Source organism: Sycon ciliatum, chromosome 2, assembly GCF_964019385.1.
Source record: "Sycon ciliatum chromosome 2, ocSycCili1.1, whole genome shotgun sequence".
Lineage (NCBI taxonomy): Eukaryota > Metazoa > Porifera > Calcarea > Leucosolenida > Sycettidae > Sycon > Sycon ciliatum.
The window spans coordinates 12460245-12484961 of record NC_088644.1 but is presented as its reverse complement, the minus strand read 5'-3'; the positions used below and the strand labels follow the sequence as shown (position 1 = coordinate 12484961).

The 24717-nt window shown below is 48.1% G+C and overlaps 2 protein-coding genes and 1 long non-coding RNA gene across 3 annotated transcripts in view; 2 read left to right on the top strand and 1 right to left on the bottom strand.

Annotated features, from left to right (window-relative positions):
* Positions 1-3267, top strand: part of LOC135810736 (uncharacterized) — a 64452-nt gene extending 61185 nt beyond the window's left edge. The window contains exon 2 of the long non-coding RNA XR_010552354.1: positions 2701-3267. This is a non-coding gene — a long non-coding RNA (uncharacterized LOC135810736). The remainder of the gene's footprint in view (positions 1-2700) is intronic.
* LOC135808760 (E3 ubiquitin-protein ligase TRIM45-like) lies at positions 621-2665 on the top strand. Its single transcript, XM_065321987.1, has one exon. The coding sequence runs from the start codon at positions 1319-1321 to the stop codon at positions 2543-2545; it is 1227 nt and encodes a 408-aa protein (XP_065178059.1). The 5' UTR covers positions 621-1318; the 3' UTR covers positions 2546-2665.
* Positions 3268-4868: 1601 nt separating the features above from the next.
* LOC135808759 (anillin-like) lies at positions 4869-24649 on the bottom strand. Its single transcript, XM_065321986.1, has 17 exons — positions 24462-24649; positions 24101-24371; positions 21525-21771; positions 21004-21219; positions 20290-20680; positions 19688-19817; positions 19353-19469; positions 18401-18454; positions 12403-12523; positions 12087-12135; positions 9312-9383; positions 8984-9050; positions 8414-8508; positions 7129-7218; positions 6741-6851; positions 5926-6065; positions 4869-5723 (listed from the first exon to the last, which is right to left on the bottom strand). The coding sequence occupies exons 1-17, from the start codon at positions 24507-24509 to the stop codon at positions 5621-5623; spliced, it is 2322 nt and encodes a 773-aa protein (XP_065178058.1). The 5' UTR covers positions 24510-24649; the 3' UTR covers positions 4869-5620.
* Between the last annotated feature and the right edge of the window lie 68 nt (positions 24650-24717).

Genomic DNA, 24717 nt, shown 5'->3' with positions numbered 1-24717 from the left:
GCCTGCTATGCCGGATACCACCAGCCATGCATCGACCAGGCGCCAGGCGCGAACTGATGGTGGTGGTGGTGGTGGTGGTGGTGAGAAGGAGAGCTCTGTGCCAGAACTTTGCAGCCTAGAGAGCGTGTGTGGGCAGGTGTGTGTTTACCGCCATATTGCCAGGTGTGTCTTTACCACCATATTTATCAACCATAAGTACAGCTGCAGTGGTGTCTTCAACTACATACTCGTTATAATAACATGTCTTACAGTAGTACATAGTCATTGTAGATCTACTTCGAAGTACATGACCATGATGACTGTACTACAGAAAAAGATACTCACGTCAGTCGTCAGTCAACGAAAGTCTTTCCGCCGTTTCTCTGTGGTCCAGAGAGTGGCAGAACCGTGCAGACCTTGACTCGCTTGAGTTCCTACAATCAATTCATGATGATTGTACTAACTTCTGTGTAAATTGTAGTGTAAGAATCTACCATGGTGTACTACCGGTACTGTGTGTCTATTGTAATAGTTATGTATGATGTAGACAGGTGGATCATGAATAAAAATAAAAATTATTATTATTATTATGTCGCACCATATGCCATGCAGCTAGCTGTTGTTGTCGATAATGCGGATTTGCTGAGCAGAAGCTCCATGATCCAGTCCAAGTAAATGTTGGTCCAAGTGGAGGAGCAAGGTTTCTTGCGTGTGGCCTATTTTTCTGCTCCGAACCACAGTCGAGTCCACTATCATGATAATAACGAGTCTGTGTTCATGGTGTTTCAGTTGATTTCACCTCAGGGCTCAGGGGTCAGGTAAAGACTCTGCTCTGCAGTTGCTGCACTTACCGATATTTTCAGGCGCTAGGCATGGCAAACATACTAGGCTAGAGGATCCAGCACCCTCCCGGGATCCCCCTAGCCATCGCTGCTACGGTGTGGTGTGGAGCTGCTAGTGCTACGCATGTCGCTTGTCTCAGTCAGTAGGTCTACGAGAAGAGTGCACTGACTAGTGACTGTAGTGTAGATCGACTAGTAATCTCTCTCTCGGATTGCAACACACGTAAGCAGTACATAGTAACGTTGCACATCCGAGGAGAACGAAGTCTTGGAGCTGGAAAACTTCGAAAAAATCGATCGACGAGTGAGCAGTTCCCACGCCCAGCGCGCTACTCACTATCTACCTGATCTACGGCCGGTGGCAGTAGACTCTACAGCACGGGTTGTATCACCACAGTGGCAGCCGCGCCGCAGTTGAGGATTGCATTTGCACTACATGTACGATCGCACAGTCAGCGTTTTCCGCAGTGATAGCTATCTACCCTCGCACTCGCAACATGGCGGCTACTGCTGCTGCTGCTGCTGCTGCTGCTGCTGCTGCTGCTGCTGCAATGGTGTCGCGCAGTGGGCCAAGAGTGACTCGGGGAACTCGTTTTCACTGCTGCTTGTGCAGTTGTGAGTTGGCTTGTGCCCCACTCTTGTCCTGTCTGCACTCGATCTGCATGGGGTGCCTAGCTGAGGTTATGGATAAGGATGGACGTGTATGCTGCCGCACATGTCAATATGTGAGTGAGGTGGACGCCGACAGACTGCCTCTAGATGTTTTTGCGGCCGACCGTGTGACGTTAAAGCGGCTGCTGGACACAAGCAAACAGCCGGTGTGTGACGACTGTGGCGAGGAAGCTGATGAGCCGGCTAGTCACTTGTGTGCCGACTGTGGACTATTCCTGTGTGATGTGCATCATGCCGGGCATTCCAAAGGCAAGCTGACACGGGGCCACAGTATGCAACCTATCGCGAAACTCCGACGGACCAAAGTACGCCACTTGGCAGCAGAAGGACCAAACAGATCTTGCCAGCCGGATTTGGCCTCGGTAAGAAGACAACCAACCTGTGCAATTCACCCGGGCAAAGAAATCCAGCTGTACTGTACGACATGCAGACTGTGCATATGCCACGACTGTTCATCGTTGAAGCATTCCGCACATAATGTGTCCTTTATATCACAGGTCCCTTGCAACACGGAATTAGATAAGCAGCTTCTAAAAGCGAAACAATGGGCAGAGAAAGTCGAGACCGCTTTGACTGATGTCCAAAAGCATCAAGACGGCCTAACGGCCGATTTTCACTCGGCTAGTTCTGCCATTGACAAAGCTGGTGAAGAGGCAAGGAAGGCCCTTGACAAGCGTTTAGAAGAGCTCCGAGCTGATGTTGACAGTCTCTACATCAAGAGGAGCAAGTCACTAGAGTCCAGGCATAACCAGTTGGAGGCACTCCGTGAGGGGCTTACATTCGCATCAGAGTTCACAGAGTACAATGCTGCCAATGGTAGTAACACACAATGCTTGATGATGAGGCGAATTGTGGGAAATCGGTTTGACGGGCTCAGCAATTCAGCACAGAGTATGATTGATAGTCCATCTCCAGTAAAGAAGCCTCTCTCAAATCTTGGCTGGAGAGTTCAGCCTGCTAAAGCTGCTGCGCTTGTTCCTCGTATTAGAGCTTCCCTCGACACGCACCAGCTAGTTGGGAGCATAGCTTCATTTGGGTCTGTGTACACGTAAAGCCTACACGCCTTGTATTCTAAATGAACTGTACTGAACTACACACCTTTTTGTATTCTAAATGAACTGTACTGAAAGGTGGTCAGCCAGTGAACTAATTCCTGTGCCATGACTATTATAATTAGGGTGCGTTTGGTTGGTACGATCTAGAACAGGATCGAACAGCTGGTGCACATGGAGCAGCCTCATGCCAACCAAACGCTACTCCAGAAACAGAGCACATTTTTGTGGAAAAATGTGCCGAACTTGGTGCATTCTTCAAAATGTGTATGGATCACCATGGTCACTTTATACGGTACGACGAGTCCAACCCAAAAGCGTATGCACGTGATCATTTGGGAACAAAATCGATGTTCCCGCCAGGTTTCACTGTGAAAAAGTGAAACTGCTCGGTCTGCTCCGGCCTCGAGGCCGGAGCAAGCAGAACATGTTCTGGCCGACCCAGAACAGGTGCAGTCCCAACCAAACGCGCTGTTCTGGTGAATCCTGTTCTAGTTCGTACCAACCAAACGCGCCCCAATTGTCCTTGCACTGAATGATGGTCCTACAATTTACGTGCACTCCACACTTTCTTTGCAGTTTCCTTTTTGTTATACAGTTGAACATCGATTATCCGCACATCGACTATCCGTAACAGTTTTTTTGGGCGCACGTGCCGTAGAGTACGCACTGTGCATGTAGTGAGCCATTCAAAAAATACGAAAATTTTGAAAAGTAAAAAGGTCGTACATGTACATGTTTTTTATCCGGAACATTTGCCTTATCTGAACACCGCCTGACAGTTGTCTGCCCAGAGGTGGTCGGATAATCGATGTTCAACTGTAGTTTCTTTTTAGTACTGCTGTAGACTTATAAGTTGTAAGGTATAACCTTGCCTCAGGATTATAAGACCATTTAATGGTCTTACCGTATATTCTCTATTATAAGCGCTGTGCTTATATTTTTTCAACACCCCTCTACCCCGCGCTTATAATGGAGACCGCGCTTATATTGGAGACCGTGCTTATATTTTTTTCAACCAATGCATCCATACAGATCAAGAAGAAATACATGCTAGATATCATGCATGCAGCATTGATTTCCACCAAGACCGTGCTAATAATAGAGACTGTGCTTATAATGTTTCGAAAGGTGCTTACAGTGTGCTAGTATTCGAGACTGTGCTAGTAATGGAGACATGTGCTTATAATAGAGAATATACGGTATAATAGTACCCATAAAAGGCTAGATTCAAGGAGGCAATGGCGAAGCGCAGAAAATTCAACGGAATCATTCTGCACTTTACCAGAACGAGAATCTCGAGTAACTCTGTCAGTCACTTACTCAGTGCAAGCACTCTTGGCTGCACACTCAGTGCAGAGTTAGTACTTGGTAACTGCTGTAAGAAACCTACTGACTGACTGAGTCTGTATAGGCAAGATGAAGGGCTGGGCTGCAGCCATCGACAGTCTAGTCAGTAGCAAGCAACAGAATCGTGTACTATTTAATATACAGTAAAACCTGCCAAGGTGACCACCTGCCCTAGAAGACCACTAAAACCAGCGCCAAGGAATGCTATTTCCAGTCAAATGACCCTGGATAAGGAGACCATCTGGTAACAGAGACCAGGTTTTGAAGGTCCCTTCAGCGGTCGTCCTAGACAGGTTTCAATGTATAGCTTGCTGAGGTGGCAATAGGCCACACTGTACAGGCCAGGGCATAACGTGGGTACACAGTGAAAACTGACATTGATTCCTGGCTATCACATGCATGAAGCAGTTGTGCACTGTTTGGCAACAAAATTGACTGGTTCCTGGGTTATGCGATAACATCATCAGTTGACATGCTTTGACGAAGCACGGCCTCGCAGCATGCATAGGTGATAGCGCTGCACTTGCGACTCACACTGCAGACATAGCGCCCATTAGAAACTCCGCCGGCATTGGCATAACATATATTATTATAACTTATAAGTATGCCATGAGCAAGGCAGCCTACACGCCGGCTGTGATCAACCTTGCGAATAACAATCCTCGATTGACGATTGGGCACGAGAAAAGTGCTGTTTCTTCGAAGTATTTAAAATATATTTTGCGACTTATCGTTATTCGTGAGATTGACTATCACAATGTCAATAGGTCTGAAGAGTGTGTCGTTAATAATCTCGATTTGGTCAGTTTTGGTGTTACTTGAGGTCGTCATTCACGAAGTTGACTTGACTACCAAGCGGCCAATACTGTAGGTCTGAAGATATTATTATCTCGACTTGGTGTTACACCCGAGGTCGTTATTCACGGCTGGACTGTACTCCAGAAGTGCTGTGCAATACTCCAGGACAACCACATCCAGGTACACAAACTGACAGAAACAAAGTACACAAGTGAGAAACGATAGGCAGTGGAGGTTAAAGCAGAACGGAGCGGATCACACTAAAACATCTAAAGTAGAGTAAAGTAGAGTAAAGTAGAGTAGCTGGGGAGCGACGTGTGAGATACATGTACGTTACCGAGGTGAAACAAACGCAGGTTAGGAACAAACGCAGGTTAGGATGTAATGCAAAGATGCTACATCTGTGTGATACGGTTGTGATCGCGGGTGTAAAGGACGAGAAAATCATGTACTAAGCCATGAAATGATGCCAACATATAGCCATGAGAATCTCACGGCAGAAGTCCTGCGGACGGACACAAAGTCTAGCACAGCATGTTGTACGGTGCCACCCGATAGCGGGCAGGTCCAGTGGGAACTTCTCGTAACGGCTGCCTGCGCTGCGTATGTTAGCGGCACTATCAACTGGTTAGGGAGAGCAGCAATGCCATGCTGCCACGGGGTCAGGGAACATGCACAACGCATGGTGTGCGGCACTGGTCTAAATACTACTACTCGTGCTAAATCCCTAAGCTAAGGTCACGATACGTTGCTGTGCTGAACACTGGAGAAGTCACATCCAGTACTAAAAGATGCAGAACAAGAGATATAAAACGATTGGCATGATGGGTTGCGAACCAAGGTGGTAAAGTGAGGTGCTCAGAATGCACTCAGAACACCGACCTGGGTCCTGAGGAACAAATGCAGTAACGGGACGGGCACTTAGCTTCAGCGCGGGAGAGTCTTCCACGTTGCGAGATTGAGACATGCCTGCTGGAATGCTGCAATCCACAGGGCTTGGTTCTCTTTAGAATCGGCAAAGAAAAGAAACCTGCAACGGACAACAAGCACAATGAAGCAATACTGAACAATGATATTTTGTGATAGTGAAGTGATACGGTAAGTAATACAACAATACAAGACATGGATGCATCATGTGAGTGCTCACGACTGATCAAAAATTTGTCAAGTCAGAACTGTTTCTTCTCTCTCGTCAGTGCCCACTCCCATAGTCAACTAAAACAGTGGCTTACCGCTCGTTCTCTGTGGTAGTGCCTTCCACATTGATGGCGATGGAGTTCTTGCGAATGCAGACCAGTGAGTTGGGCGCAGCAGCCGTAAGAGTGCAGTCACCTTCGTGCAACGTGGCCAGATCCAACGTCTGGATAGGTTCCTGTACCACGCATGTGTGTGTGTGTGTGTGTGTGTGTGTGTGTGTGTGTGTGTGTGTGTGTGTGTGTGTGTGTGTGTGAAATGGAACAGGAAGTGAACCAAAGCAAAAGGACAACCCAAATTCGGAAATAGATAGAACACCCAATTCAATGGAAATGTAAGATTTAACACAAAAGCTTGACAAGAAATCGTTACCTGATCAAATTGCCGACCGGCATGCGAAGGCGAAGTCACGCCTCTGCCCGTGTCAGCACAGCCGGCAGCAATATGCTGCAAAGGGGCTCCCGACATTGCGGCAAAGGTAAGACGCCCTGCAGCCCCTAAAGCATGTGACTGCCCATCGCAGCAGGAAAAAGAAACCCGGGTGCGTAACTCCCCCATCACTGCAGAATATACCAGGTCTTTGTTTTTGTCTACAACCAAAGCAGCTAGCGACTTCAGGAATATAGTGGTTTCCTTGCCCGCCACACCCGAGGTCGAAAACACCAGTGGGGTGAATGATGCTCTCTCCACCTGGTTGGCTCTGGCACCGTACGCAGCCTTCTACTACTATTAAACAGCAAAAAAACCAGTTCTGGCCAATGGGTGTTGTTGGCACATGTAAAGTGCAGCAGCGAGTTCTAGAAGTAATCTGTTGCAATAACAAGAGAGCTAATATAACTTAGCAGTTACATACCGCCTCAGCTTCTTGATCTGCTGGGTACTGCCAGGCCTTTAGTACGACACCATCCAGGAAGCACCAGAAACGGCGCCAGTTTGGCTGGCCACTGATTTCCTCGCGCCACGTCTACGATGCAACACAGTGCAAGAAGGAAAGCACACAGAATGCTAAATCAAGGAATGATCCTCACCTGGAATATGCTCAAGGAAACCGAGATCAATACGTTCCACCAACAGACGACAATTATTAACCCGAGCACACTCGTGTGCAAGGCACATTATGTCATCCATCACTATTCACAGCATGCTTACAGGTCACACTAAACACGATCATGAAGAGAGGGAGCAGGATAGAGAGGGAAAGACAGGGCACCAGCAGCAGCAGAAGCAGAAGAAGCACTTACGAGGAACGCAGAGTGGTAGTGCTGAGAATAGAGCGGACGTCCAGCAATGCGCACATCCACACTGCCGTGCAACAGCTGATGACTGCTCCACTGCGTGAGGGGGGGGGGGGGGGGGGGCACGGCAAGAAACAAATAAGAGGTTCCAAAAGAAAAAGGTTGGTTTCTTGTATTTGGAAAGGCCAAGCAGTAGATTGCCATAGAAAAAAGCAAATACACGTACACTTACACATCTGTAGACTTTGTACACACCTAGCCTTTGGCATAGACAAGACTCGAGTCCCCCACACAACTGGTACTGCCTTCAGTTCAATAACTTTTGCTTGTCCACACACAACTCGTACTGCCTCCAGTTCAATAACCTTTGCTTGTCCCCACACACCTCGTACTGCCTTCAGTTCAATAACCTTTGCTCAGAGCCATGCGTCGAGAGTTGTGGTGCGGGTATGTACATTTTTGGATAATCAGAAGTTTTCCCCTGGCAATTAACCCTTTGTGTACGGACTGTACAACTTTCGATCCCTTGGGATCGAAACTTTTCAAATTTTCAATCGATCGTAACTCAGTCGTTCCTGGGTTATATCCGAAAACTAAAATATGTAGGTCAAAGAGAAAACTCCCAGCTGTCCAGTGAAATAATCGCTGAAGCGCTCCGATGTGTGGTTCCAGAGTTACAAAGCTCGAAAGTCGAATTGCGGCAAATGTCGCTCAATAGCCGCTCGCGCAAATTTGAATGAGGGATTTCCCCATCATTCTTGGCATGCAGTGACGTAGAAACACGTTCAAAATGGTAAACGGACTCATGGCAGTTTGTGAATTTTTTTGAAGTAACAGTTAGTTGTTACGAGCAAGGAGAGCGAAATGGCTGATGCAAGACGACTTCTGTCGAAATATTGGCGTTGCAGCTAAGACGCTGGGCTGTAGCGCTGGCGTTTTGACCTTCGTGGTGGCAAGCGTGGGCTCAATGTGTTCCTCTTGCGACGAGCTTTCCAGGAAGCCCAAGATTGAAAAAATCGTCAAAAGGAGACTAAAGTTACGACCCAGATAGTTATAGAATTTGAGGTGAGTCAAGATCAAATTCAGTCTGTGTACAATTTTTTCAGTACATAAAGGGTTAATCAGGATTCCACCTGCATTTAAAAGCCTAGTCTACACCTCACCCCACCCACAAGCACACCCACTCGTACCCACACATACACTCGCACACACAGGCACACCCACACACAAGCACTCCCCCCATACACACACACACATGTTGATGCATCAAGCGACCACCGGCAGCACTCACCTCCTGCATCTTAAAACTGTTGTATGTCTGCAGAGAGTTTACAGACAGTTGGCAGGATGCGCCCAAGGTGAACCTCGTCATCAACGCAGCTCCACCTGGCAACAACACAATCCACGACAGTAACAGCTGAGCTACTTTCCAGTTTTCAACACTAAAATAGCAATGCGAAAGATGACTGGAGTTGCTTGTTGAGGTATACTACAGTTTCTTGAGCGCGTGTACTACCCTGCTACCATGCTTTCAGTCAGAGCAGATTCCAATTGGACCTTTCTCTCACATGTACACTGCCATGCTAAATAGATATAGTTGTGTGCACACACTCACACACACACAGATTCAGACATGCCCATCGCGGAAGCGATGATAGCGAACAGCTATGTTAGACACACACACACACACATACAAGCAAGCACACCCACTTGGTTTCACGTAAGTTACAGCTGTCTGATCACTACCCCGCTGCCCACCACCCAAGCATGTCTATGATCAATTGATCATCATCACTATCATGATAGACAACAGGAAGCAGCCACAAGAACAGTCAGAGAGTCAGAGAGTGGTGCAGTGTACCTGGCATAGATAATGTGCTGGACCGTTGCTTTTTCGGCGTGAGCTTGGACAGGGCACCATGCTGACCCTGCAGACAAAATACCAGAAAACAAACCCCCTTCAGAACACCACTCATTGGAAAATTAATCATGCAATGCATTTTGATTCTTTGCATCGATCAGAATGCATCAGAAAAGACTGGGTGAATTTGGAAAGAATCAGAATGCGCAGGAGTGGATCCGACCAGGTTTCACGGGGGAGCATGAGACACGCACAAACCGAGCACATCACAGCTTCACATGACCTGCCAAGCAGAGGAAATGAACCCTTGAAGAGTGCTACAACTGACCAAGATCCTGCGCTTCCGCGGTGTTAGTGGAGCTGTGTCGTTGTCGCCTGAACTGCCTTTCCGACTTTGAACCTGGGAGTAGCAGAAAATGACAGAAGCCACACAGCTCAGCTACATGTAAGCAGCGAGCACTATGATGCAGATCTGTCCTTGTTACTCTAGGAATGCAACTCTCTCATCGTTGCCAGAGAGTCTGGATTCAAGTCCCATACAAGCCCAAGATTAATATCAATTTCCTGTAAATTGGTAGGCGGTTGGTTACTAGGTCTCAAGATAGTGTTGTTGTTCGTGAGTGTTGTTATACACTAAGTTAATCACGAAGTTGGTAGTACTGAAAAATCTTTCGCAGGGGAATTGAGTGCTGAGTCTGTAAAAGCCATATTTATAACGAAGTGCTAATTCTAACGAGTTAACGAGGAGAAATCTGTCGTTAAAATAGAAATCGTTATACAGAAATCGATACAATGCTGTTGCTATTGAGCGTTGAGAATGAGTGAGAACCTTTGGTACACATAAACCAGTCAATTTTAGGAATCGTTATACAGGTGGACTCCCTCTAATTCGAATACGGTTTAATTCGAACATTCCGTGTAATTCGAACTTTTTCGTCGTACCGATCTTCTGCAAGTCACTTCAAGTCAAAATCGAATGCATAATTCTAAGTACGAAATGTGCGCCGGTTGGATAATTCGAACCCAGTCTTCGTACAGAAGAGCTGTTTACAGTACATTGGCTATGTCCTTTGAACGCTTATTTCGAAGTGAGATTGAGTTGCTATCCTTGTAATTCGAAGTTCATTCTTTTCTCTTTCTCTAGCCAAGAGTAGCTCAAAAATCGATTGATGGTCCGCTGCAGGATCGACTATAGCGTTCAAGAAACCCTACTTCTCTCTAAATTTGATTCAAGCCCGTTTAGGCACCCAGGATGGCAGAGGTCGTATCTGTTCACGGGGGAGACAGATGAATCCCGGGACATACCACCCTGGGGCCTAATAAATTACAACTCCGAGGAGAGGGCAACTTTGTCTAGTTGTTGTTGTTTATTTTAGAGCAAAGAGGAAGAAATGTGTCATGCGCATGCGTATATCTGGTGAGGGAGCTGACGTCATGCAGCGAGGTCGCTACAGTACTCCCCCACCAGAGAACAAGCGGAGCGCAGAGAACGACAGAGAAAAAAACAAGGAAATAGAAAGAGCGCTGCATGTGGCGTACCCAATGTTTGTTAACGAAGCAACAAAGGCCGAAACAGAGGGAAAAATGCAGGAAGCGAAAAGAGATGCGTGACAGAGGCGGGTTAACATGTCAGAGGTGGATTAACGTGACAGAGGTGGAGAGCATGTCAGAGGCAGAAAGAGAGAGAAAAAACTGTATGCAAACTGTGAAGGCAGAGGCAAAGACGCGCAGTAATCAGTTGCGGGGAAACTTGCCGATGAACAGCCCATGTAGCCGCGTATAGCATTGTGGCGAGGCGGCGACTGGGTAGTCGGCAGCCAATCCAGGTACGGAACATGACAGCAATACAATTTTGTAGTAGTAGCAGCAGTGCTGGCTCCACGACTGGGGAGGCTTTGCGGGTGGGAGGGGGCCAAGCTCCAGCTTGTGGCCGGCGCACACTGGACGGTGGTTGGAGGGTGGTTGCTCCACAGCTGCTCCAAGTCCAGGCGGTGAGGTGCGGATGTTGAGGCTGAAGTTTAATGTCAACAGCCGGTGATTGACAGGCAGCCAGAATGCGGTGCACGCAGGAACGGACTCAGTCACTGCGGCGAAAACCAGTGATGGCTGGCAGGCTGACGGGCGGAAGCAGCATGACGACGGATGGCGGCGGTGGGAGCCAGGAGGGCGTAGTCCGCAGCAGCTCCAGGTGTGCCGAGGGCGGGTGGGCGGCGAGAGGCACCACAAATTCCCAAATCCGGAAAGTTAAAATACTAGAATGCTCCGCGAGCGCAGCGTCGGGGGTCACCAATTTAGGCACCCAAGATGGCAGAGGTCGTATCTGTTCACGGGGGAGACAGATGAATCCCGGGACATACCACCCTGGGGCCTAATAAATTACAACTCCGAGGAGAGGGCAACTTTGTCTAGTTGTTGTTGTTTATTTTAGAGCAAAGAGGAAGAAATGTGTCATGCGCATGCGTATATCTGGTGAGGGAGCTGACGTCATGCAGCGAGGTCGCTACACCCGTGCTAGGCAAATTGCAAATGTTTGATTGAAGACGACTTCTTCCAGGTGGCTGACTCTCTTCGCGAATCTCGATGGCCTTTCTTGCCGCGCCAGGTCGTGCGCGGGGATGTTGGCGAACAACAACACTATTGTCGTAAATATTGTCGATGCCTATGCTCCATTTCCGTTCTTCAGAACGGCGTGCTGCTGTTCGACGGCCTTTCATGACGCGGATTAGGCAGCGCAGTTCTTTTCCGTTGAAATTGTTTCAGGAAAGCTGCAGTGACTGACAACTTCTTCACTAGAAGATGAAGATAATGTCAAAATGATTTTGTGTCGATCCAGTGTTTTGATGATCCGTTGTACATGACCGGTACGACCACCTATGTTTCGTTGATGCAAATAAAAATGTGCAAAAAATATTCAGCATGCGATTTCAAGCATTTTGATATACATATCAGTGCATGGGGCTGCATTTGGATAATTAGAAGTTCTGGATAATTCGAAGTTAGGGCCTGGCAATTTGAGGTTCGAATTAAAGGGAGTCTACCTGTATATGCGCCCCGTTAGAATAATGGCTTTTACAGTAAGTACCCGGCCACTGTTAGGACATACCATATAGTAGAGTTCAATGTCAACCTGCACACCATTGGGAACAGATGACCTTGCACAAGGAACAAGACAAGCACAGCACACAAGAACACAGTCACATCCAGGAACACATGCGCGCTTGTCGGCAATCGCACACACACACACGCACACACACACACACGCACGCACACACACGTTCCCTTGGAAGGAAGAGCGATAGAGAGAGAGAGAGATTGAAAAGCACGAGTACTGGATTACACGTAACGGCATCGGGCCAGAAACAAGCACCCCCCCCCCCCCCCCCCCCCTCTCCACACACACACACCATAATCTGACTTACAGCGTTAATTGATCCTTGAACTTGAGCTCGCCACTGAGACCAGAGATTTCCAGTGACGATTGAACATGAGTGGTGGCGATCACATCACAACCGGCCCGAGCAACGACGAGAAAGTACGCAACTGCAGACAAGCAACAGTGGAAACACAGCTGCTGAGCTCAAACACAGGTGCCCACGTGCCAACAGTAGGCCTGGTGGGGAACAGGTGCCCAGATCAGATGTTTGATTCCTGATTAGGGGCCATCCGTAAATGTCCATATTTTTTCAAGACGATATTCGTTCATTTCTCCCCCCCCCCCCCTCAAAACGAACATACGTTTATGCAGGGATCAGCATTTTTTAACTCCTCGTGAAACGTGACCAAGATCAAGCCCACATTCGCCGCACACGTTGGTCTTCATTGCCACGGTCGCACAACCTTGCCATGGCTATATCCACGAGGCTGACTTTCACGTTTTGCAGGTCACTAACTACATGAACATGTTTACACAGTGCCGGTCCAAATCTGGGGATCGATATTTTTTCACAACGATGAGGCGAGTAGAGACCAACCCCCTCCCCCCCCCCCAAAAAAACAATTATCTTCTCTAAAAAAATTATTCGTGGACAATCCATAATGAAAAATATTGGATTGCTGTTTCTTAAAATTTAAGTCAGTGTTATCTCCCATCAGCTTGCACAGGGACCTGCTTTTCTCAAAAGTCATTGAAGTCAGACAAATGGCTTTTATGGATAATGCCCGTTATCAAGAGTACATAAACCAGAGTGTGCAACTGTGCATATCAGATCTGAAACAGCGCAGTTCGCGCACTACGGCACCCTGATGAGGTCAGCGAAGCCGCGACTTGCGTACACCTTGAATTTTTGTGTTGCACAGCCCGGAAATCAGCCAAGTTTGCATGATTTTAGACTTCTTGTTTTGGAATTTCGGTGTTTTGGTGTGACTGCATACGCCCAGTACATCCGCTGTCAAGTAAATTCACCCGGCTGTCCGTATCAAAAAACCCAAAATCAGCACAAACTCAGTGACCTGCACCACCGCGACTGGTTATGCAACTTTTCAACGTACACGTGACTTACCATGCCGTCAGAAATGACGTACTGCACGGATTACGCTCCCACAGGAACCATCGTGAGTTGCACACTCTGCTTTATCTACTCTTGCTGTTATGGATAATTTCACTGTAACCCATTTGTGTGTGTGTGTGTGTGTGTGTGTGTGTGTGTGTGTGTGTGTGTGTGTGTGTGTGTGTGTGTGTTCAGACTTTTCCCGTTTCAACTCTCTCAAACTTATGAACATTGTGTGTTTTAAGACTGGAGGAGAACAGATCACTGTGCAGCCGGCAACTAGCAAACATGTTGTTCGCCTGGGAGTGCCATGTTGCAGTTGCGAAGACTGGCATCAACATGGCCTCACATGCAAGCAATGTACATGTTTGCCATCTTCCGCCTCATCACGGAGCACAGCTGGGAATCGCTCCCCGCAAAGTATCGAAAGTTGCCATGAAGCCATGTTGCAGTTGCGAAGACTGGCATCAGCATGGCCTCACATGCAAGCACTGTACATGTTTGCCATCTTCAGCCTCATCACGGAGCAAAGCTGGGAATCGCTCCCCGCAAAGTATCTGAAGTTGCCATGAAGCCATGTTGCAGTTGCGAAGACTGGCATCAACATGGCCTCACATGCAAGCACATGTTTGCCATCTTCAGCCTCATCACGGAGCAAAGCTGGGAATCACTCCCCGCAAAGTATCTGAAGTTGCCATGAAGCCATGTTGCAGTTGCGAAGACTGGCATCAGCATGGCCTCACATGCAGGCACATGTTTGCCATCTTCAGCCTCATCACGGAGCACAGCTGGGAATCGCTCCCCGCAAAGTATCTGAAGTTGCCATGAAGCCATGTTGCAGTTGCGAAGACTGGCATCAGCATGGCCTCACATGCAAGCACATGTTTGCCATCTTCAGCCTCATCACGGAGCACAGCTGGGAATCGCTCCCCGCAAAGTATCTGAAGTTGCCATGAAGCCATGTTGCAGTTGCGAAGACTGGCATCAACATGGCCTCACATGCAAGCACATGTTTGCCATCTTCAGCCTCATCACGGAGCACAGCTGGGAATCGCTCCCCGCAAAGTATCTGGAGTCGCCTCGCCTCAACTTTGCCTGGACTTGGGGTTCGCCCGCAGTGCTCCAAAGCAACATACAACCAATGAAAGCCCGGCTGTTTCAAGCGATGCTGGGAGGCAAGCAAGCAGGCACCATTGGTGTGCGGTGACATTCCCTTTCACCAGATATGTGACGCATTCCACTGGGCTCTTTGATTTCCAAAAAGACAATTGTTTGTCAGTTATCAGTATTATTGATACCACCTAAACAATAACATTGGGGCTCAAAGTTGTGATGAACCAGCCGTGTTGTTCTCTCGTTAGGTGCAGACTGCACCAGGGCATTCAGCATGCGGCAAAACAAGCGTGCAATATGCTGACGTTGTTGGAAGGGCAGATCTATCTTGCCACGAATGCCAAGCATTCGGACGACCTTCATGGCAGCCTGGAGACCTTGTCCACCAACTCTGCCAAGAGCCTCCCAGCGGACTCATTTGGTCTGATCTTACAAAGCAGTAAGTAGTGACTGTGTGACCTGCAGGGCACTTGCCATATGTCAGAATGTCGGTAATGTCTCAGAATCCCATTTTAACACTGCCTCGTTGTGGGCATTGTACGGTAACCCTACATTTTGTTATCTTTGATGTTCATGCAGCTTCTTCACACACCTTGGCAGAGCAGTTTCGTCTGAAGCAGAGGCTCTCCGAAGCTGCCCAGTCTACTTGTGTAGTTCCAGATCCGGAGCCGGAAGAACAGCGAGCAAAGCGTGGGAGACCGTCTGTGTAGAAGCAGCTCAGATGTAGAGCAGGTGTGTCGGGAGATGAGGAACGCAGGAAACTACTCCAGAGCCAATAGTGAGAAATAAGGTAATACTCCTTCATGCATCGTATGTAGTGCTGCTGGTGGCATACGTACTTCTTCCAAATTCGAAATAGATTATTGTGAATTGGCTTTCGGTTTCCTGGCCTTCTCTCATATGTTATGCCCACAACGACATTATCTTGGCTCAGCAATACTTGTATGTCACCTTGTTAAACTTGCAGTATCTAACCAACCCGCAGCAACAGAATTGCTGCCTGCGCCGTCTAGCAACACACCTTCGTCTCTCGCAATGGTGACAACTGCAACACGGCCTGCAAGTAGCAGAACCACTGGACTTGGTATGGCATGCATACTTTAAAAAAACCCGTATTTCTACATATTGAGGGGCCATCTGAAAATACCGATATTTTTTTCAAGACGATATTGTTCATTTCTCCCCAGACCCCTCACTCCCCCCCCCCCCCCCCCTTCCTCAAAACGAACATACACACGTTTATGCAAGGACCGATATTATTTAATGAAGGGCAATCTCCTCATGAAACGCGACCAACAGCGACTCCAAATTCACCATACTGTACATCCAGGTGTCCATGGCTACGGTCGTAAAACTTTGCCGTGGCCTTCATGAGGCTAACTTTCGCTTTTCGTCGGTCATCAACTACATGTTTGTACAGTGCCCGTCCACATCTAAAGGTGAGACAAACAGAGACCCCCCCCCCCCCAAAAAAAAACCGAACCAATATCTTCCCTAAAAAAATATTGATATTTGTGGACGACCCCTTAGTGATTACTCAACTGTGGTGCATCCAAATCCAGGTAGTTTGGCCTCAGAGCTCAGTCTTTCCGTCTGCCCATAACAGAGGCTGTATCAAGCCCGTTGGTTCGCAGTCTTTCCGTACTGTGATGACCACCAGGCACGAAAAACGTTTGCGGTACATTTGCTTTGCACTTGAGAGTTGACACCTTCAAGAAGTGGTTAGTGAAGACCACGCTAAACCGCTGTCATAGCCCATTGCCGTATTTCCCCGATTATAAGTACTTGGTCCGGCTCATCGCAATTGTCGCTTATCTATCACCACTAAGAAGAGGAGTTTTTTACCGCTCTGTGAAATTTCCAGTAGGCATAGTGAGGAAGCATGATACAAGAATACTCTCCGCCACAAGAAAAAAATTTCAGCAATGGAATCAGGTGAAGCGAGTCGAAGAAAGGAAGCAAAGTAAGCAAAATGCACGAAATAAATCCGCGAAGGAGCGCGTTCTTGCACTCACACTCTTACAGGTCCAGAGTTCATTCAACTCTGCATCACTCGAGCTGCCGCGTCTTACATGAGCTGACATTTTCTGGTGTCTAGCTGCTGGCGTAGACGGAGTATCTCTTGCTTTCTCACTCAGGCCGTCGTATGGCAGCAATGGGAAAGGAACAGCTGTGACTGTCACTTCGGTGCTTGAAGGAACCGTGGGCAGTGTGACCTGTGTGTCGCCACAGTGTGTTTCAACAAAGCCTTCGAGGCATACAGGCCTCTCCAGACAGGTGTCATACGCTCCGCTGGATACGCTGACCACGACTCTTGTAACACTGCTGCTAGGTCCACCAAGCAAGGAACAACAACCGTCGGCCGGGCGCATCGCATCAAAAACACCTTTCTTCTTCAGCATGACGCTCATGCGGCTCGTACTCCTCTGCCGTGCACGCGTGCCTGTCACGCTCTCCAGGATGTCAGTTGCCCCTACCACAGTTCCGGTCTTCGGGTCGCTGCGCTTGGCTTTTGGCAACACAGACAGTGAATGGCCAGATTCCCACTTCCCAAAAAAGTCGAACACATCGCGATTCAAAGTGCTAGTCACGATCATTTTTCTTTGGTGCCTCCTTTGATCTTGCCATCACAACCTCCCAAGCAAAAGTAAGTTAGATATCGTGATCGGACTGGTTTTACCTGTCAAAAGGTGCGTGGGAGATAAGCGACAATTGCGATGAGCCGGACCAAGTAGCACCTTTTTACATTAAAAAAAACCAAGGGTAAAAAAGGGGTGCGACTTACAATCGAGCATGACTTACTACTGAAGTTAAAGGGGAAGTTAAGGCAAAAATTAAAATTTCACCAGTTGTAGTCTTCGGGGTGCTGAGTCGAATGGTCTTGGTCCGAGAAAGCTGAGACGCTCCCTTCCTACTTGAATCCCAATCGAACTCGCGCACTTCCACCGAAACTGGGTGACTGCGCCCTACTAGATGGGGATTTGTATGCAAAATGTCACTAAAAGGGCCATTTCGTTCTTATAAAAGCACGAATGACCGCGATTGGCCCATATGTTATAGTCTTTTGGTCGCTGAGTCGACTGGTTTTGGTCCGAAAAGGCTGCGATGCAGCGTTCGCCCCTAATTCCCAATCGAACATGGTAGAACAAGCGGTCACGTGCTCCTGCGTACACCAGTCACCTGGTCACCGTGCCTGCAGGGTACAACTTACAGCCTGTTTTGACCTTTTTTGGGTGCAGTCCTGTCACTCGAGTTGAACCTTGGTGTGAAAGTTGTCGCCTGCTGGCGCGGTGACCAGGTGATTTGGGCACCCAGGAGCACGTGACCGCTTCTTCAACCATGTTCGATTGGGAATAAAGGAGGAACGCTGCATCGCAGCCTTTTCGGACCAAAACCAGTCGACTCAGCGTCCAAAAGACTACAACATATGGGCCAATCGCGGTCATCCGTGCTTTTATAAGAACGAAATGGCGCTTTTAGTGACATTTTGCATACAAATCCCCATCTAGTAGGGCGCAGTCACCCAGTTTCGGTGGAAGTGCGCGAGTTCGATTGGGATTCAAGTAGGAAGGGAGCGTCTCAGCTTTCTCGGACCAAGACCATTCGACTCAGCACCCCGAAGACTACAACTGGTGAACTTTTAATTTTTGCCTTAACTTCCCCTTTAATACATCGAAAAGATATGGCTCAAATCTGAAAATGGGGGTGCGACTTATAATCGGCGAAATACGGTATATAACTCTCGTGTGGGTCCAACATTCTCTAGTACTCGAAGTACAGTATTTCACAATGGACACACAACTGCTCAGGACCTAACCTGATTCCCGGCCGAGTGTAGACAAGAAGCTGAGATGCAACGGAATACAGATGTCTGCAGCAAGATGGAGACGAGCGGAGAGAGGGAGAGAGAGAGAGAGAGAGAGAGAGAGAGAGAGAGAGAGAGAGAGAGAGAGAGAGAGAGAGAGAGGGAGAGAGAGAGAGAGAGAGGGCGAGAGAGAGGGCGAGAGAGAGAGAGAGAGAGAGAGAGAGAGAGAGAGAGAGAGAGAGAGAGAGAGGGAGGGGGCGAGAGAGAGGGCGAGAGAGAGAGAGAGAGAGAGAGAGAGAGAGAGAGAGAGAGAGAGAGAGAGGGGGAGAGAGAGAGGGCGAGATAGAGAGAGAGAGATAGATAGAGAGAGAGAGAGACGCACACACACACACATCACATGATGTCACCAGAGCGCGACGGTTCACTCAAACACTCGCCCAGGCAGTTCCAACGAATAAGGAAATGATAGCATTCAATGTACTAGTACTACAGTGTAACACTTCATGTGTTAGGCCAAGCAATTTCAGAAATGACACGGGGCTACCTTGCAGTCCGAACAATCATCCAAGTAGATCTCCACTGCAGGAATATGGAATATCCAACAATCCAATTCTACTGCACAAAGTTCCAATCGTAAGAATAGTCGCCATAATTATAACTACGTAACTAGCTAGTGCTGCATTGGTGTGTGATGTTCAGTCAGGATCATCATCTAGTCCAGGTACATGTACAAGTACAACTAGTATTTTAGCAATACAGTACTGTTGGTCGCCGAAGAACTGGGGGAGGGGGGTCAGCCTCCTAGCCTAGACCGTTCTTATTTTCATGTATTACAGTCTATGCACAGTTGAGTCACCGTGTATGCATTGGCATGCCGTGATTGATGAAATTCTAGCCTGGCCGTTCTTCGGCGCTACCCGACAGTACTGTACATGTAACCGTGTTTCACGATCCAAGCTCTCACCTGAAAGAACAAGTTCGGTATCACACGGACTGTCCGTGCCACTGCGAGAAGAGACGGGAGCAGCGACTTGCTGCCTCAGGCGCTCAATCTCCGACGTGCATCGGCTTGACCTCAATCCTGAATGCAGAAAAGAGAAAGAGAGGAAAAAAGCAATAATGTGCATGCATATGCGCATCAGTGATGGTAACGGAACGGGAGAAATATGGGCACATTCACGAATCACAGTGAAACTCTACGTCAATTTAGAACAATATGACCCATGTCGAAGTGAGCAAGAGCTGAATGAAATTTCTTGCAAATGAAACACACGTGCAGCACATACACGATCAACTTACCAGCTAACAACATCAGCCTCTCTGCCTCCAGTTCCTGCTGAGAACCGCCATCACGAGCCAAGCAGTGCTGCAATGCCTGCCGTGCTTGCTTCTCCAATGTCGAGTCACGATCAATTACTGCGCGTAGGTGCTGTGCAGAGCGAGGAAAGCGTGTGTGGATTCGTTCACATACCCAGTGACTGTTACAACCTGTGACTATTCTACACAACATTCAAATGCCTGGTCACCTGTGTGTACCTACCTACCTACCTGCCTGCCTACCTACCGTCCTAATACATGTCAATATCTAGGTCGTGCTTCTCGGTCTACTAAAGTTAAACTGCATTGACTTGGCTATGAACATGTTACAGCTGCAGGCCATGGCATTGTGCAACACGTGTGCCCAGCTTTCAGTGGGCATGCATTCTCTGCAGACAATGTAAAGAGAGCATGTATCACCGCAGTGATGGTTTAGCTAAAGTATTATACATGCAGAGTGGCTCCCCCCCCCCCCCCCCCCCCCCCCCCCGCGGTTCTGAGCGCCCTACTTCAGGACATTTCCAGCTGCCCTTTAGATTACGTGTGTGTGTGTGTGTGTTGCACTTAGAAGTTTGAACACCAACCTGAATTTTCTGCATCATCGCCTTGTGTTCGGCAGATGGCGCGACGGGGGACTCGGCCATTGATGTCATCTGCTTGACTTTCTGCACGATCGGGGTGCAGAGCTTCTTAGAGCTGGGCGCACAGTCGTCGACATGTTCAATGATGGAGCTTGACGGGGTCGACGATGTACAGCTGGTAAAGGAGGCGGATGAGTTGGGACGATGCGGCTGCGCATAGATGTGACTCTCGTCAAACGTCCTGCTATTGGATGCCTGCGTGGCGTCCGCGGGCACACGTGAGGTGGGAGAGCGACGCTTCGCCGGAGATGGGGTGCCCGGGTACGGCTGTATGTCCGCGTGAAGGTTGTCTGCGGACAAATCATTCGACGTCGGTGAAAGGAGCTCGGCGTATCTGCAAAGACACGGGCACACGTCGGCATCACATAGCAACACTTTGTGAGAGAGCAGTATGGCGTTGTTGTACAGATACAGCTGTAGCCGCACAACTTGGATTCATGTCATTCAATGAAGCCAACTGACTATCTGTCTTCTTATCAGAAAAATTCAAACGAAGAGCCCATACTCTTTGTTTATATTTTGTTGTTGACTTTTATTTTACTTCACCAATTGCACAGGCATGATTGCCTTCTCACCGTCCCATAGGTCCGGTTCTCACAGAAAGATGAAGGATATATCAACAATATCTCGCGACATGATTGAGAAATTCGCCCGTACCTGCGGAATGAGGGCACGCCGATAGGCGGCATGTCGCCGACGCCTCCCACGGCAAACGACTCATCGATGTCGGTGGGCACGATGGAGTCCAGCGTGTTGTCGTGTCGGTTCACAGGTGTCCGGAGCGCCCTCATCGCCGTCGTCGACTTGGTTGGCGTGCAGTGCTCACCGGAAGCAGATACAGTAGCTGTTTCTGCATTGTCTGTACAGAATTTCCTGCACAGTGGACAACAGGAGAGTACATGTAACGTTACAAATAGTAATACAGGTACGCTGTACTGAATACACATCTAGAGTGTGATACTGGTTCAGATCTAAAGCTACACACCAGTCAGAAAGGACCAGTCTCGGAGTGTTGGAAAGCCAATTCGGACCACATAATTATAATCGTGATGATGCAACTTCACACCACATAATCCGGGCTTCGGCCCTGTATATTTGTACTTTGGGTCAGAGTAAAGCTGTCCCAACCATGTGAAACCTGGCTGATAAGCAAACATTGCATGTGGCAGAAATCTTACCTGACGGCAGGCAGTGCCGCAGTGGACGCAGTCATGACATTGATGTTCTGTGGCGACGCGGTACTGTGGTCCTGGTATATCATCTTGCCGCCGCCACAACCACTTGCACCGTCATCATAGTCGTCGTCATCCTCGTCTTCTTCGTCTACCCTGGCCGCACCGCCATCGGCTGCAGCAGCGGAACCGCGCACCTGTTTGTTCTCGGTAGAGGCTATCTGCTCCTTGTGCCCGGGGCTGATATCAGTGTCTGTGAGTTGCAGAACATGTGAACAGACAGAACCCGTTCAATGATATCCCAGATAAAATGATCATCTACAGTATGTAGTTGAACATCGATCATCCGAGCACTGATTCTCTGGATTCGGTTTCGGAGGGCATACGCCAAACAACATATCTTGCATTGTGATGGTGGCGGCCAGTTGTGCTGGTGGTGCAACCAAGCTGCAAGTTGCAGCACTATACGCTGTCGCTGCCGGGCTGAATATGTCTGGCTTGGAAGCAAAGTACTGTTGATCTGACCTGCACAACATGTCGCTTCCCGGGTAAGAGGCGGGAACTAGATCACGGCTTTCAAGTGCAGTACGGTGTAGAACAACGCGAAGGCCAATGTCAGCGCCGTTCCCAGATATTGGAGCCAATACTGTCCCCGTGCAAGGGGAATATGTCATTAAATGTTATCGTACCCCACGTGACTGTTCCATGCACAGTACCTGACCTCTCATGCATATATGGCCATCTATGTCAAATATGGCAGTTTACCTGATGTACCTGGGTACTTATATAAAGGTCGGTACAGTCAACTTCGCTAATAACGACTGCGGATATAACGACAATTCGCGAATAACGACATAATTTTCATGCCCAGAGCAAAGTCCCATCCAACTGTGACACATATAATGAGACTTCGGGTATAACGACACTTTTCTGATGCCCCGCCGAGTGTCGTTATAAGCGAAGTTGACTGTACAAAGGCCAAACGGTAGCACTGTGGCAGTACGACTCTAGACTCGGACCTTGGGCACAGAATTTAATTTAAAAAAATGTAAATTCGACGGGTTCGCGTACCGGGCAGGTCAAGAATAAGGAGTCGTACAACTCCCTGGTCAAGAACCACCTTTCCGCTTCCGTGGGACGCCACCACCCCATGATCAGGCGTCAGATGCGGCTCCTAAACGGTGGGGGAGGATAGATCAGATCCACCAACCAGAGGCCAAAGGCCTAAATCCCATTTGCCACATCCATGTATTACTCATGCCAGGCCACGAGTTCCCAATTAACTGTGGGTCGCAGCACGGTTGGAAAAAATCCTTCCGCTTCCAAGCAGGACTTGAACCTGGTACCTCTCGTTTCTCAACAGAATTTAATACTTATCATATTAAAAATCGCATCAGCAACTTTCATTTCCCTTTTCTATATTCGTCATGCATGTTTCTTATTAGTCATGGTTGTACATTTGGTTTGCAAGACCTCAGATTGACTTGTACATAATTCCCGTACGGTAGGGTTTATTTACGCACCCCCGTATTCGTATACGCCTCCCAGGTTCAGTGTACCTGCTCACATACGTCCCTGTGCGGACCGTACCGTATCTATGAATTTCCATAAACGCATTTGTCTCTCCTTATTGCTTTTTCCTTCTCTCTCTTTCTCTTTGCTTTTTTCCTTTGGCATTCATACTGTTTGGTAACACTTTTCTTGCTCTTCAATTAATTAATAATACAGTGCAAATCTATCAAGCACGCCAAAGCACTATCACACAAATGCTTTAATAAGTCCAAAGGTCAAATCTAGTGCAGTTTAAAATATATACCGGTTTCGCAATACTGAAGAACGGTAAGTTTTCCCATGAAGTATTGAACATACTTCACACTCTGCAAGATTGTTGATTGGCTCGATCTACGGCACGATCTCTACGGCAACAGTCACGCGGGACTTGATAAATGTGCACAGTTCCATCTACATGAAAACAAGATTTGCTAATGGTGTTTGTACTGAGTATGTAGCTTACTCTATTTATTGCGTTAGTTCCATCTACGGGAATATTTCCGTATCTCCTACACGCAAAATGTATGATACATGATAATACCAAGAGTACATAACCCCCCAGAGTGTGCAACGCCTGATCCAGCTCTGCATAGGGTCTTGGTCGAGCGGAATCGGATCTTTGCGTCATAATACCGTACACATCTGAGGGGAACCCGGGGAGTCGCGGGTACTCTTGGATCAAAAACAATGGTGCCCTGCCTCGAGACCGGCCTTGCGCTGGTGTGAAGTGTACGCATGACATCAGAAGATCCGATTCCGCTCGACCAAGACCCTACACAGAGCTGGATCGGCGTTGCACACTCTGGGGGGTTATGTACTCTTGATAATACCCTATGACGGCTAGCTTATTATCAACCATGAAGGTGTTATCAGCACAGTATCATGATGATGATGATGTAGAGTATGCAGCTTGCTGACAAGTGGAATAGTGTACTACAGACTTTTAGGTGACTGTAATTACGTGTAAAGTACACACAGAACTGTTTGCATTATCTAACCAGACTGAGTCTGGGGTGATGGGAGAAACTGACCTGACGCTGAACCATAAGACGCCGTAGAGTTCTCCGCCAAGAAGCCAATGTCCAACGTGTTATCGGACAGATCGCTGCCCTGTCGAGGACTAACATCTGTTAGTGTTGCGCGCACCCCTCGACCTTCCACCACAGTGTCACACATCTCAGTGTTGTTCTTTGCCAGGCGTAACGCCACGTTCTCCTTTCCAGGTGGGGTGAAGTCAGGAGCACTTGTGATTATAGTCGCACGCTTGGAGCGAGATATAACTCCAGCTGCCAAGGATTGCGGCTGGGTGAACACAAGGCAAGGCAAGAGAGAATTATTGATCAATAAAATATTATTGCAATACATGTAGTTGCAAGCAACTTTCTAGAGTACCTTTCCACTTTCGTCATTATCACGGGCGGAAAGAATCCCCGATGACATGGTGATGAATGGTTGAGATTATACCGGTAGATCAGGAGAAGACAAGTGCAAGGACATAAAGCTCAGAAACATTTACATTTGAGTGGACAGAGTTCGGGGAAGAAGAAACTCAGCAGGTGAAGCTCTCTGAAAATCAAGCTGCTGCAACGAACTGCCTGATTGACAGACAATCCACATTCGAAAATCCCGGTTGAACTGACTATGGAAC